This window comes from Ruditapes philippinarum, unplaced genomic scaffold (assembly GCF_026571515.1).
Source record: "Ruditapes philippinarum isolate M1 unplaced genomic scaffold, ASM2657151v2 ctg2766_1_1_1_1, whole genome shotgun sequence".
Lineage (NCBI taxonomy): Eukaryota > Metazoa > Mollusca > Bivalvia > Venerida > Veneridae > Ruditapes > Ruditapes philippinarum.
In genome coordinates, this window is record NW_026865110.1 from 168,924 (window position 1) to 182,099 (window position 13,176).

At 32.2% G+C, this 13,176-nt stretch overlaps 1 protein-coding gene across 1 annotated transcript; it reads right to left on the bottom strand.

Annotated features, from left to right (window-relative positions):
• Positions 1-7,050: 7,050 nt before the first annotated feature.
• On the bottom strand, positions 7,051-12,880 carry LOC132727843 (MOB-like protein phocein). The gene is made up of 5 exons (XM_060713430.1): positions 12,695-12,880; positions 11,860-11,902; positions 8,498-8,584; positions 7,848-7,927; positions 7,051-7,215 (listed from the first exon to the last, which is right to left on the bottom strand). Exons 1-5 carry the CDS (start codon positions 12,820-12,822, stop codon positions 7,089-7,091), a joined length of 465 nt encoding a protein of 154 aa, XP_060569413.1. The 5' UTR covers positions 12,823-12,880; the 3' UTR covers positions 7,051-7,088.
• Between the last annotated feature and the right edge of the window lie 296 nt (positions 12,881-13,176).

Here is a 13,176-nt window from a genome sequence, read left to right on the forward strand (position 1 = left end):
CTTTAGTTTAACGCTTTTGTGGTTTCAACGAATCTATAACGACAAAACAATCAGATACTTGATATAATTGACAACGCATTTTCCTTATCATTTTGACAATTACGATATTTCGGATGTTTTTGGGTTTTAACTTTTTTCCGACCCTAACAATATAAGCAATGTAAGTGTATCAAGTTTTAATAAGGTAGGTAAACTAGTTTGTCCTCAGTTAACAAGATAATCATCTGATTTGCTGCACCTTTGTTGACATTAACTATCGCATGTCTGCAAAAACATCGTAACGTTTTTGTCATATGATGTACCACACAAGACCAAACCTTGAACAAAAACATATTTTCCCAAGAAACGAAAGTGTTATTCCCACATTTTTATCTCGCACTTTTCGAACTTCAGGAATTTTTTTTCAAGTCCTACAGGATGTGGCTTAAATTGATATACGAGTTTTAACTTGATTTGTTACTTTGTTTAATATATCTGTCTGTTTAAACTTAATAAAGCGTCTTTGTTCTGTCATTTTTGTTGTTGTTTATTTCATATTTATTACTATTTGGATTGATTTTACAAAAAGAAATAAGAAATCTTTTATTAATAATGTAACATTACACTGTTTTTAAATAATCAAAGTTCTTTTTAACTATCCAAATGTTTGAAATATTGCAGTACAATTTTCTCATTTACAAAAAAATAATCATCTTCAACAACAACAACAACTTAACCATTCATATTTGGAAGATTCGGCTTTTATTTTAATCTCTCTTATTTTGTCATCAACAATGTTTAGAGAACAAATGAGATTACATTTACTGCAGAACGATTCATAATTACATGTATATATCATTTCAAATTTTGATCTCATGTGTTCCTTTTACTATATCATTTGATTTATTTTAATATTAAACGGTTAAAATATGCTCATAAAACAAATTTATACAAAAAAATTAATTATACTACATGTTATACAAGTACCATGATAAATTTTACATGCACTTCTAAAAGCATCGTACAAAAGGGGCTGTTGCAAATATTTCGTGTCAATCATCGTGATGCTCAGACTCTTTTTACAAGAGGTAGCATATTACGGATCACAACAATATTTGAACAAAGTAATCAATAAGATATAAAAAGGTTTCAAAGAAAATATATGGATTCCTAATATATATATTTGTATTTAAGTAACCAAACCATACCCTAGGTGAAGTTACATACAGATTCCCTCAATATGTGACAATGACAAAAATAAAAGCAAGCGATAACAAAATCCCGCCAATCTATATAAAAAAGAAACATTACATTATAAAGTTGATGCCTCGTAATGTAAACATGATAACAGCACAGTAGATTTTAGTAGATTGTTGTTTATCTGCAATATGATTCATGGCGGCAGAAAATGTTCACCAAATTTTATACATCAAAGCTAAAATGTCTCATACCAAAAAACAAGTAAGGTGAGTAAGGTTTCAGTGGTGGACGGATGATATATAATGCAAGTTTCTTACTGCATCTGTTTCTATCCCGTTACTCATTTCTATGTCTGTTTATTTACTCATTCTAAATGTTTTTCCCTCAAAACAAGTCAGCCATGCTTGTGACAATTCCCTAATTACAAACCAACATCAATTATTTAATGAGTTAACTGCTTTAATCATAGATTGTTTCATTCGAAGATCAATCAAAATCAGCAATTATCAGGCGTTCAACAGTGCAAAGCAATTTACCTAAATGGCATTAAAGAGATGCCATGATGATATAAAGACTTCACGTCACGAATCTGTCGCGTTAATCAGGTCGCGCGTTCAAATGCAAGCTTTATGACTCGCATATTCGATGAACTGAATCATTTTTCAATTCGAAGTGGTAAACATTTTAGTCATTTTAATGTAAAAATGTATTTATATCATGGCTAATGACTAAATGCAATTTGAACAGGTCAAACTTAAGTGCATCTAGTTTAATAGTATAGACGTTTCAGGGTTTAGGTATAGTTTGGTGGTTTTTAGCCTTGGCAGCAAAACGTTTATGTACAAATCGGTACACTACAGTTGTGCTGATTACACAACAGATAATTCAGCTAACGCTGCAGTTGTGTTTGTTCAATGCACTAAAGATGGTTTGGCTAACACTGCAGTTGCGTCGATCAAAAGAGACTTCAACATACAGTGCAGTTGTCGGTTAGTTCAAGCCCTAGTATTTTTGAGCTTGAACTGTCCGTGTTAAATTTTAGTCTTTGCTCTAAAACAGACTTTAGTTTAAACTGACATGTGCTTATTTTTATATTCGCACTTAAGGCGTTTGGGCTTACACTTAAACTGTTGATTTAAGCCTTTGCACTTAAAATTATGTCTTAAAGTAAGTGAGTTGTGTTAATCCATTGTCTTTAGAACAGGTATCCCCCTATAATCATAAAACATACTCATTTTATATTAAAGGCCACTCGCCATTTTTGGTTTTCTATAGATGCTATACTTTTCTCAGATATATCTTTAACATCTTTAACTTTATGAATTCACGCTAATAAGATACCTCTATTTACTGGTGCCTAAGGTGCCCTCAATGCACCTGATCATTAGACAGGAGCAAGCACCAAAGAAGAACGAACCAAGGGCTACCTGGATAGATTGCTAATATTAAAGAATTAACATTTATGTGAAGCTATGGTCCTTACAGCAGGGGAAGAAGTGATTTAATTGTTTTTCAGAATGTTATGATATGCATATAAAGCTTGCATTTCATGGTATCAAAATGATACATGCACTTTTTTCTCTGTAGTTTAGAAAATAAATTCAACTAACTATATACATCTTGTTCTTTATTTCAATTAAAATACATAAATATGAAATGTACATACATGCAACAACAATACATCTACAAGATTATTATATCCATTAATATAGGAAACTGTTCATATGAAGATATATAAATAAATCAAGAGAACCAAGTTCATACAACAGACGATATGTTACAATCCCACTTCCATATTATTCATCATCTTTACAATACTGGAAGAAAATTCAACTTTTGTCATCGGAACAAGGCCATGTCAGCCTGCACGACCAAGAAAAATTATCCAAATAAGTCCTTATTTTCATACAGATATCCCTAAATTTTAAAATGGAGTATTTTATTCAGAATTTTATAATATAATTTGGACGAGTCCATTACTAAATTTCAGCAGGTTAAAGTCTGTACAGATATCCCTACATTTTAAAATGGACTATTTTGTTCAGAGTTATACAGCTTGGACAAGTCCATTTATAAATTTCAGCAGGTAAAGTGAAAATAACCCACGGTGTGGTTATATCTGTGCTTACAATGCCTACATCTGTATGTACAGGTAAGTATAAATCTAAATTATTTATTTCATTCAGATAAGAAAATCAATAAATATCTTATGTCTATTTTAGAACAAAATATGAATAAGACAATTTATTATGTTTATTAATTCAAACAAATTTCAATATAACAGAAAACAAGAATTTATTTCTGATTCAATATTGCTTGTATTCAGCAATATCTACTCGTTTTCATTTTAGCACTTTTCAAGAAAAAACATTTTTTATATATAATTGTAGGTTTTCAAGTAGACTGGGGTTCAGGCATTGATATTTTTGGTTATTCATAACATACATATGCGCTATTTTCGTACACATTTGTGTTTTTGTTGATGTCATTGATTTGCAGAACAGAAGCACATAAAAAAAAATTTGACAGACTGGAACCAAGGCTAGGTTTCAAGCTACACAGCTACACCATTAGAAACTTGTCCATTTTGGTGGAGGAAGACATTTTTCTTCCTTTTACAGAATATGCATATAATATATAATTCTATTTCAAGATATACAATTATACTTACTGCTTTTATATCTTTTATATTACTTTTACTTTTAATAATGAACTAAATTCTACTTACAGAAATATATATTCTTATATCATAGAAAACCTTCAGAGCCTTCTATAGGATATGAAAATTCATATAACATACACAACTAAATACCTGTCATTTACATGAAAATTCATATATTATTATACAAAAACTTCTACAGTATGTGAAAATTCATATACATTTTTGTATATTATATAAAATCTACATAAGGTCTGTGAAAATTCATATACAATACAAATACTAAACACTCAAAGTAAATCTTTTTAACATATAACAATTAAATATTAAATGAAATCTCTTTTTATCACATGAAGTCACTTGTTTAATTGAAATATAAAGATTATGTGTTTACCTATATCACACATTAAACCTTTAACCGGCTAGAACCTAAAATCATGTATGTATTTATGTATGCATTCAAGGCTTAATGAGGGTCCATCTGCCCTTTTAGGCACTTAAAGTATGAACCACGGACATGTCACTTTCCATGCCCTTAAAGATTAATATCTCTCTACCTAAAAGTGACCTCTAAAGTTTGAATTCAGTAAGTCACTAAATGATACCTAATATGTATGAAAGTAGATTTTTACCGTGATTAGCCTGTACTACCTATATTTAGCCAGGCCAGCTCGTACATCTGTGCAGTCTCACCATGTATTATACTGCTGATAACTCACTTTTTTATTGACATATCTTAAACTTTGAATGTATTGTTCCATATTCAAAGCTAGGCAAACCCATTACATGTCATTCTAAATATGGCATGCCACAATATAATTTTGCAGGGTTTTTCTTTTAGCCTTAAGGCCTTACTTCATCATGTGACAAAAAGAATCTTACATTTGTTGTCATATAATAATACACTCACATTACACACGCCCCAGAAAAATAATTGGGCTTTTTTTACTATTTCAAATCTGTAATAAATATTTCACATAAAAAACCCATTCCATATAATCTTTCTCTATACATGTACATTGTACCATAAGTATTTGATATATCTATGACAGTGTATGTTATATAATATTGTATCCAGATTCTAGATGAAAATATAAAACCAGTCAAAATTCTAATAAAAATGCCTTTCTGAACACTCTGAACATGCAGCAATTAACCAATAATAAACATAGAATAAAATGTAAATTAATTCTCCTGTGATGACTTTAAAGGTAAAATGATGACAGAAAATCAGAATGTATTCTCATGGCAAATTAAGAAACAGGACGTCTATAAAACAATTTCCAGTAATGTACTTTTTAACTTGTAAGTTATACAAGAATAGGTTTACCACCATACTGCTTTTGATTCTGTCTACCCTTAAACTATCATATAGGAGATCATTTAAGAATACATGATGATAAAGACTGAAAAATGTGATTGACAAAACTGCATGACGTACATTATAATTAGATACTGGATTTTTACTAAAGGGAAATAATTCAATTTTGTTCGGTGTTATTAGACCTTTTATATTATGTCCATGTTTTAGTAGACAAATTAGATACTGGATTTTTACTACAGGGAAGTAATTCAATTTTATATGGTGTTATAAGACCTTTTACATTATGTCCATGATTTAGTAGAACAAATTAGATACCGGTATTTTACTAAAGGGAAGTAATTCAATTTTTTAGTATTATTAGACCTTTTACATTATGTCCATGTTTTGGTAATTGTAATTTTACTAAAAGGAAGTAATTCTATTTTGTTCAGTGTTATTAGATCTTTGACATTATGTCCATTATTTAGTAGAAAAAATTAGAGTCCGGTATTTTACACAAGGGCAGTAATTCAATTTTGTTTCTTTTTAGTATAGACCTATATCATTATGTCCATATACAAATAACCAGATACACAGTCAGCAAGATAAGGATATCAGAATTGCATAACATTCATCGAGTCGATACTGAAGGTTTACTAAAAGGGGAGGGGAATTTAGCTTTACTTTTTGGCAGCTAGGGGTTCTTGGTCCCTAAAAAGGCACAAAGATTGCTTTAAAATAAAGGGTTTTACTTTGTTTCCACCCTGAATCGCTTAACAATACGTCTATTCTGAAAAAAAAGAAAAATATGTTATCCTTGATAGAGTAATAAAGGAAATGTTTACAAGACAACTTAAACTTTACACTGTTGAATTGGTGTTATAGCTTTGTTATTCACTGAACTTGGATCAGTCCATTGTTATTTTAAAAGATATTAATATAGAAATACTAAAACTAATCAGCTTAAAGTACACAAATCTGGTCAGATTGCAAAGACACTCTGGTTGGTACTGCCTAACCCTTATGCTTAAGGCAAAGGCCTGTAACTACTGCAAGTTAATTTAAACAATAGACCCTCCTGATATATGTACTCACAAAATGGAAAGATATGCCCTCAAGATGAAAGTAACTCACTATAGAGATATATGCCCTCAAGATGAATGTAACCTCACTATAGATATATGCCCTCAAATTGAATAGAGATATATTCCCTCAAGATGAATATACACTCAGCATGGAAAGATATACACCCTCAAGATGAATATACTCTCAACATGGAATGATATATGCCCTCAAAATGAATATACCCTCAAGGCTCAAGATGGAAAGAAATATGCTCTTAAAATGTAAAGATGGCTGTACCCTTAAAGATATACTATGCTCATCTTTGAGTAAAATAATTTAATCGGAGAAGTTTATTAAAACCTATGAAATTCTTACTGAATATGTCTAATTTAACTAAAAGATGAATAATAAACTATTTTGGAAGCCACTTTCTTTAATACACGATAAGTAAAATTAGTCTTTTCTTCAAAAAACTGCCAGTTTTTTTAACGACACTATATATTCATATTGTGACGATCTATGTGTGTAGAGTTTTAAACATGACATACTTATTTTGTGTGAAGTCAAAACATGTTTATTTCATATTTACAAAGAGACTGTGTAGCAATTATCTATATTTTCTGATATCAAATTTGAGCATAGTATATCTTTAAGGTTGAAATATAGATGTATTCAAAAGATGGAAAATATGTATGTATCAACATAATGTACAGATAAAATGCCAAAAGATGTAAAGACTGAAGACTGATACACCTTTATAATGGGAAAATTAGAATACCAGTAACTCCCAAGATCAAAATATGGATGTACCCTCAAGATGGATATATCTAGGTTGCCTCAAGGTAAATGTACCTTTAAAATATGAAAAGATTGATACACCTCTCAACATAGACTTACCTCATATTCATCAAACAGAGCCCTGTGGTGAAAATAAGCATGTGAAAATATTCTGTACACCCGTCTACAAACAGATCCTAGCTTGTTTACTGATGATTCCTTTATACTCACTCTGAAATATATGTAAAAAGTCTCTTATTAGATCTCTTTTGTTTTTTGTTTTCTTTTTTTTTATTGTTGTCTTTTAAGTTTATTTTAAATCTTTCACAGTTACATTTATGACATGCTTTCTCTATGCTGTATTTAGATTTTGAGGGTTTTCACAATCAAAATGATAAAATTAAGCAACTATTTGTATATATTTAGTTCAAACTGCATGAACATGTAGGCTGGATACACATTATTCAGTTACACCTGGTGGTAAAGGCAAGCCATTATTGATGATAGAAATTAAAAATAATAATGAAATAATTGAAGTTACCATAGCAACATTGTCAAGGTTATTATGCAACTTCTCACCTTACAGTCAAGGACAGACATAATGCTTTCAGTTAAAATTCAGTTCAAAACAATACAAAACAGACAGGGTATGTCAAAGGCCAATCTATTTGTAAATCATTTAAAGGTATCATCATAGGAATGGCATTTACTTATGCCTAGTTAAAGAATCTACACACATTATATAAGATAATCTGTCTGCTAGAAAATGATTGAAATATTAAGCTTAATGCAAAGATATATTGGTCAATATTTCCCCAGGACACATTTATTTACTAATAAAAGAGACATTGTATAAAACATTACCTGCTTGGGAAATATTTATTGCTATTTAACAAACAAGCAGCGCCATCTAGTGTGTGTCTTGTATAATCTATTGCTGGACACTGAAAAACACAATTAAAATTAAGTCAAAGGGAAACAACTGTGCTCCTTGTATTGAGGTTATACATTTATATTACTTCCCTTGATAAAACTTACAAACTACATGTTTTTTTTTTGTTTTGTTTTTTTATTGGTTTTTATGTCCTACTGAAGGAGTGTCATATGGCGACTTGCCAGATTTGTTGATGAAGGAAGACCCTTTTAGGCACAAAAAGCACCAGAGGGGTAAGTGATTTGAAGACCTTAACCACTCGGCCACAGACATCCCCTAAAAACTACATGTAACTTAGTTCAGTATACAATTTTCCTTACAGTTTGGAAGCAATATTTCTATACACAACTCAAAAGTTAAATGAAATATTTTTTTTAAAAAACTGCAGTTTCGACTACATATTTTATACTATTTACATCTAGGCATTTTAATTCAATACTCAGAATTGTATGTGCCTAAGATTAACTAAAATAACTAAGATTGTGTACTTGAGAATATCTTTACTATCCAATTATAAAATGTCATTATTATTGGCACTAGTCTAAAGGGTGTGAACAATGCTTTAAATGTAGGATGTTACCTCTTTTGGCGTCTTGTGTGCAGCACAGAGAAATATCCACTGTTCTGTAGCAGTCATCTGTGTACATGTCTCAGGGTTACATTCACTCTGAATATAATATAAAAAAAACAATCAAATAAATAGCCCACTTTCCCCATCAATAAATGAGCCGTGTCATGACAAAACCAACATAGTGCGTTTGCGACCAGCATGGATCCAAACCAGCCTGCGCATCCGCACAGTCTAATCTGGATCCATGCTGTTCGCTATCAGTTTCTCTACTTGTTAAGAGTTTGTAGGCGAACAGCATGGATCCTGATCAGACTGCGCGGATGCGCAGGCTGGTCTGGATCCATGTTGGTCACAAACACACTTTGTTGGTTTTGTCATGACACGGCTCAAATATGTATAAAGGAATTCACCTGCCATTCAATATTGAACTTTTCATTCCCAGTTGAAGGGAATACATAATTAATATACGTGACTTTGAATTGTTTTGAGTTTGATAAGAATACATATCTTATTCATGTTTAAACATTGCCTGTATTGACTGCACTCAATTTATTAATCATTTAATGTAAAATTATACATTTCAGGAAATGATAAGTTAATTATGTTGAAAATAATATCTTTTCTATTAGACATATACATTTTCTGAAATTAGAGTCATTTCAACCTTTATATTTAATTAACATCATTGATATCATTCATAATTAGTTTTCATTAATAAATATATAAACGTATATGAGAACAAGAGGGCCATGATGGCCCTAGATCGCTCACCTGAATTATCAAACTCATCCAAACAATTACCTAGACAAGCATTCTGACCAAGTCTCATGACAGGTGAGTCAAAAATGTGACCACTACAGTGTTAACAAGGATTATCCATATTTGAGCAGTGCGACCTAGTTTTTTACCCAGGTGACACATATTCAAACTTGACCTAGAAATCATCAAAACAAACTTTCAGACCAATTTCCAGGATACTTGGATCAAAACAGTAGCAACTAGAGTGTTAACAAGATTTTCTATTTTAGCTCCGGTGACCTAGTTTCACATGCGATTTCGAACTCATCCAAGCAATTACCTAGACAAGCATTCTGACCAAGTTTGATGATAATGAGTCGAAAATGTGACCACTAGAATGTTAACAAGGTTTTCCATATTTGGCGGTGTGACCTAGTTTTTCATCCAAGATGACCCATGTTCGATCTTGACTTAGAAATCATCAAAACAAACTTTCAGACCAATTAACAGAATATTTGATCACAACAGTAGCCACTAGAGTGTTAACAAGATTTTTCTATTTTTAGCTCCTGTGACCTAGTTTTTTCATCCGAGATGTCCCATGTTCGATTTATTCCCAGCAATGACCTAGACAAGTTTCCTGACCAAGTTTGATGACAATTGAGTCAAAATTGTGACCACTAGAGTTAACAAGGTTTTTCTATTTTAGCTCCTGTGACCTAGTTTTTCATCCGAGATGACCCATGTTCGAACTCATTGGAGTTATTACCTAGACAAGCATCTTGATCAAGTTTGATGATGATTGATGCAAAAATGTGACCGCTAAAGTGTTTAACAAGTTTTTCTATTTTAGCTCCGGTGACCTACTTTTTTCATCCGAGATGACCCATGTTCGAACTCATCCAAGCTATCAACTAGATAAGCATCCTGACCAAGTTTGATGACGATTGATGCAAAAATGTGACCGCTAGAGTGTTAACAAGGTTTTTCTATTTATAGCTCAGGTGACCTAGTTTTTCATCCGAGATGACCCATATTCGAACTCATCCGAGCTATTATCTAAACAAGCATCCTGACAAAGTTGATGATGATTGGGTCAAAAATGTGACCACTAGAGTGGTCACAAGGTTTTTTCTATTTTAGCTCCTGTGACCTAGTTTTTCATCAGAGATGACCCATGTTCGAACTCATCCAAGCAATTGACTAGACAAGCATTCTGACAAGTTTGATGATGATTGTTCAAAAATGTGACCACTAGAGTGTTCACAAGGTTTTTATTTTATAGCTCCTGTGACCTACTTTTTCATCCGAGATGACCATGTTCGAACTCATCCGAGCTATCACCTAGACAAACATCCTGACCAAGTTTGATGATGATTGGGTCAAAAATGTGACCTCTAGAGTGTTCACAAGGTTTTTCTATTTTTAGCTCTTGTGACCTAGTTTTTCATCTGAGATGACCCATGTTCGAAACTCATCCGAGCTTTCAACTAGATAAGCATCCTGACCAAGTTTGATGATGATTGAGGCAAAAATGCGACCGCTAGAGTGTTCACAAGCAATTGTGGACGGCCGGACGGACGACGGACGACGGACATTCATCGATCCTAAAAGCTCACCCTGAGCAAGAGCTTTCAACTAGATAAGCATCCTGACCAAGTTTGATGATGATTGAGGCAAAAATGCGACCGCTAGAGTGTTCACAAGCAATTGTGGACGGCCGGACGGACGACGGACATTCATCGATCCTAAAAGCTCACCCTGAGCAAGCTCAGGTGAGCTAAAAATAGAAAGGTTCACCGGACTCATTTGAGATAACCATGATGTTTTTTGTTGTTGTTTTTTTTGTTGCTTTTTTTGTTCTTTTTATATAAATTACTAAAGTAGAACCCCACTAATGAAATGAATGACATCAAAGATAAAATACAGTTATCTATTGTTCCTGTAGCCAACAAAATACCCAAATGTCTTAACAGAAGGATGGATGGAAAGACAGATGCTACAAAAACATTATACCTCCCCTTATTGGGGGGCATAAAAATTATTTTTTTTTGAAAAATTGGTCATAATAGATGACTGATCATGAAAACAGGGTGATTGACCATTGTAAGGCAGGGTTCTACCATAAATATACAGGGCTACAGATAACATTTTGTGTATTTGGGTAATTACCTTGTTTTGTGATCTACTGGGTTTTTTCTATTTTCTTTAAGTTATTTCTGTATTTCTTACCCTACCCTCTCTAACCAATTTGGGTTATAAAGCACAAGTTCATGTATTTTACCCAAAATTTCTGACCTACATTGTAGACTGTTGTAGGTTTTGTATGGTTATAAAAAAGCTACTTACTACTTTGCTTTATGGTTTATTGGCCTAGGAGATTTCAAAGCTGCCTGATATAATTTAAAGGTTAAAACAGTCTGACACAGTATATATGATCTGCCTGATGTACGCGTTAAGTAATAATTTACGTCATTACGCACCAGTTCAAATGTAGTTTGCATAAATAAGAATTAATTTACTTTTTCTTACCCATAGTTATTATTTCTATTGGGTTTTTAAAAATTTTAATTGGGTAATAACGCAAATACGCATGTTATCTGCAGCCTTGAATATAGAAATGTTAACTATACCTGTAACTTTACAGCCAATCCATTCAATTCCATACAAAATTGCCTGAAACATGGAGTAGATAAATGATAGTTCAATAAATGATAGTACAATAAGTTTGACAAATATTACAGAAATATCAACTGCTCCCTATTTAGCAATAACAAGATCTTTTTACACAACACGCATGCCCTGCACTGTGTCAACAGAATATTAGAGATAAAGATAAATTATGCAAAGAGAAGTACAGCAAAACACTTTGTTCATGTTTAATAAGGATCTGTGCCACTTTCCAAGACAGTCAGTGCAGACCAACGACATCTGTTCAGTTATGCTTAGAAGCCTTAAGTTCCCAGACTTTACTCTGTTTCCACCAGGGTATCCCTGACCAAAAGCTACTCAGCTTATTTATAGACAAATTACAAAAAGCTTCTCTATATGATGAAATTCCCCCTTCTTAGCTCTACCACTGATGCCTATCAACATGTTTAGATACTTAAGTCAAAGACAAATATTTAATTGGCAAAACATATACAAAAATTACAATGTACATTTTCACTGCAAGGTAACTTATTGGCAAAACAATATAAGGTGCAGAAAAGTATGATAATAATGAATTATACATATTTCTTAGACAACAAAATCTTTTTCAAGTTTTCAGAAGTTATCAAATGCTAATTCAATTATAATTATATTTTGACCTCGTCCTGTGATCCCTTTCACCACAAAAACAGGGAACAAACCTATGTTATTATGAAAAAATATACTAAATTTATGTAAATATCTCTGAAAGTTAGAAAACTTTTGATTTAAGATAAAGAATGTAATTACAATTTTGTTTCTAATCATTCACAATACCTGAGATGTTCATATTTCCAGACACCTTCATCTTGACCATCTGGTGGAGTAAGTATCTCATCAACGCACGAGGCATCTCGTGCAATAGACTGTTGTATAAATTGCTGCACGGCAAGGGTGCTGTCCATCTCTTCAAATAATTCATCAGGCCAACTACACCATGCCTAAATTAAAACAAGAAAATGATGAGCTTGAACCTTATAGCACAGCTGACACAGGGTTTTCATTATTAACCGATTGGCAATTTAAACCATCAGTAAAAATGCTGTTTAAATCGGTTGTATTTTCAGCCTTCATATTAAAGTATAACCCTTCACCTTTGGCAAAATCAGTTGTTTTCTTTGGAGCATCTGTTGCCTCAGATAAAAATGAAAACCCTGCTGACATAATCAATGTTCAATGTATTGATGAAAATTATCACAGTTAACGTACTGCTACACCTTTTATTGTTCTGCAAAGTTGACTAAGTGAAACTTATTTCA

Excerpts from the sequence above, each read along its gene's own strand:
- LOC132727843 (XM_060713430.1), bottom strand. The coding sequence starts at position 12,822 with ATGGACAGCACCCTTGCCGTGCAGCAATTTATACAACAGTCTATTGCA. Across the intron at positions 11,903-12,694 it reads TGGAAATATGAACATCTCAG|GCAATTTTGTATGGAATTGA; the intron begins GTATTGTGAATG and ends TCCATGTTTCAG. Across the intron at positions 8,585-11,859 it reads GATTGGCTGTAAAGTTACAG|AGTGAATGTAACCCTGAGAC; the intron begins GTATAGTTAACA and ends TATTATATTCAG.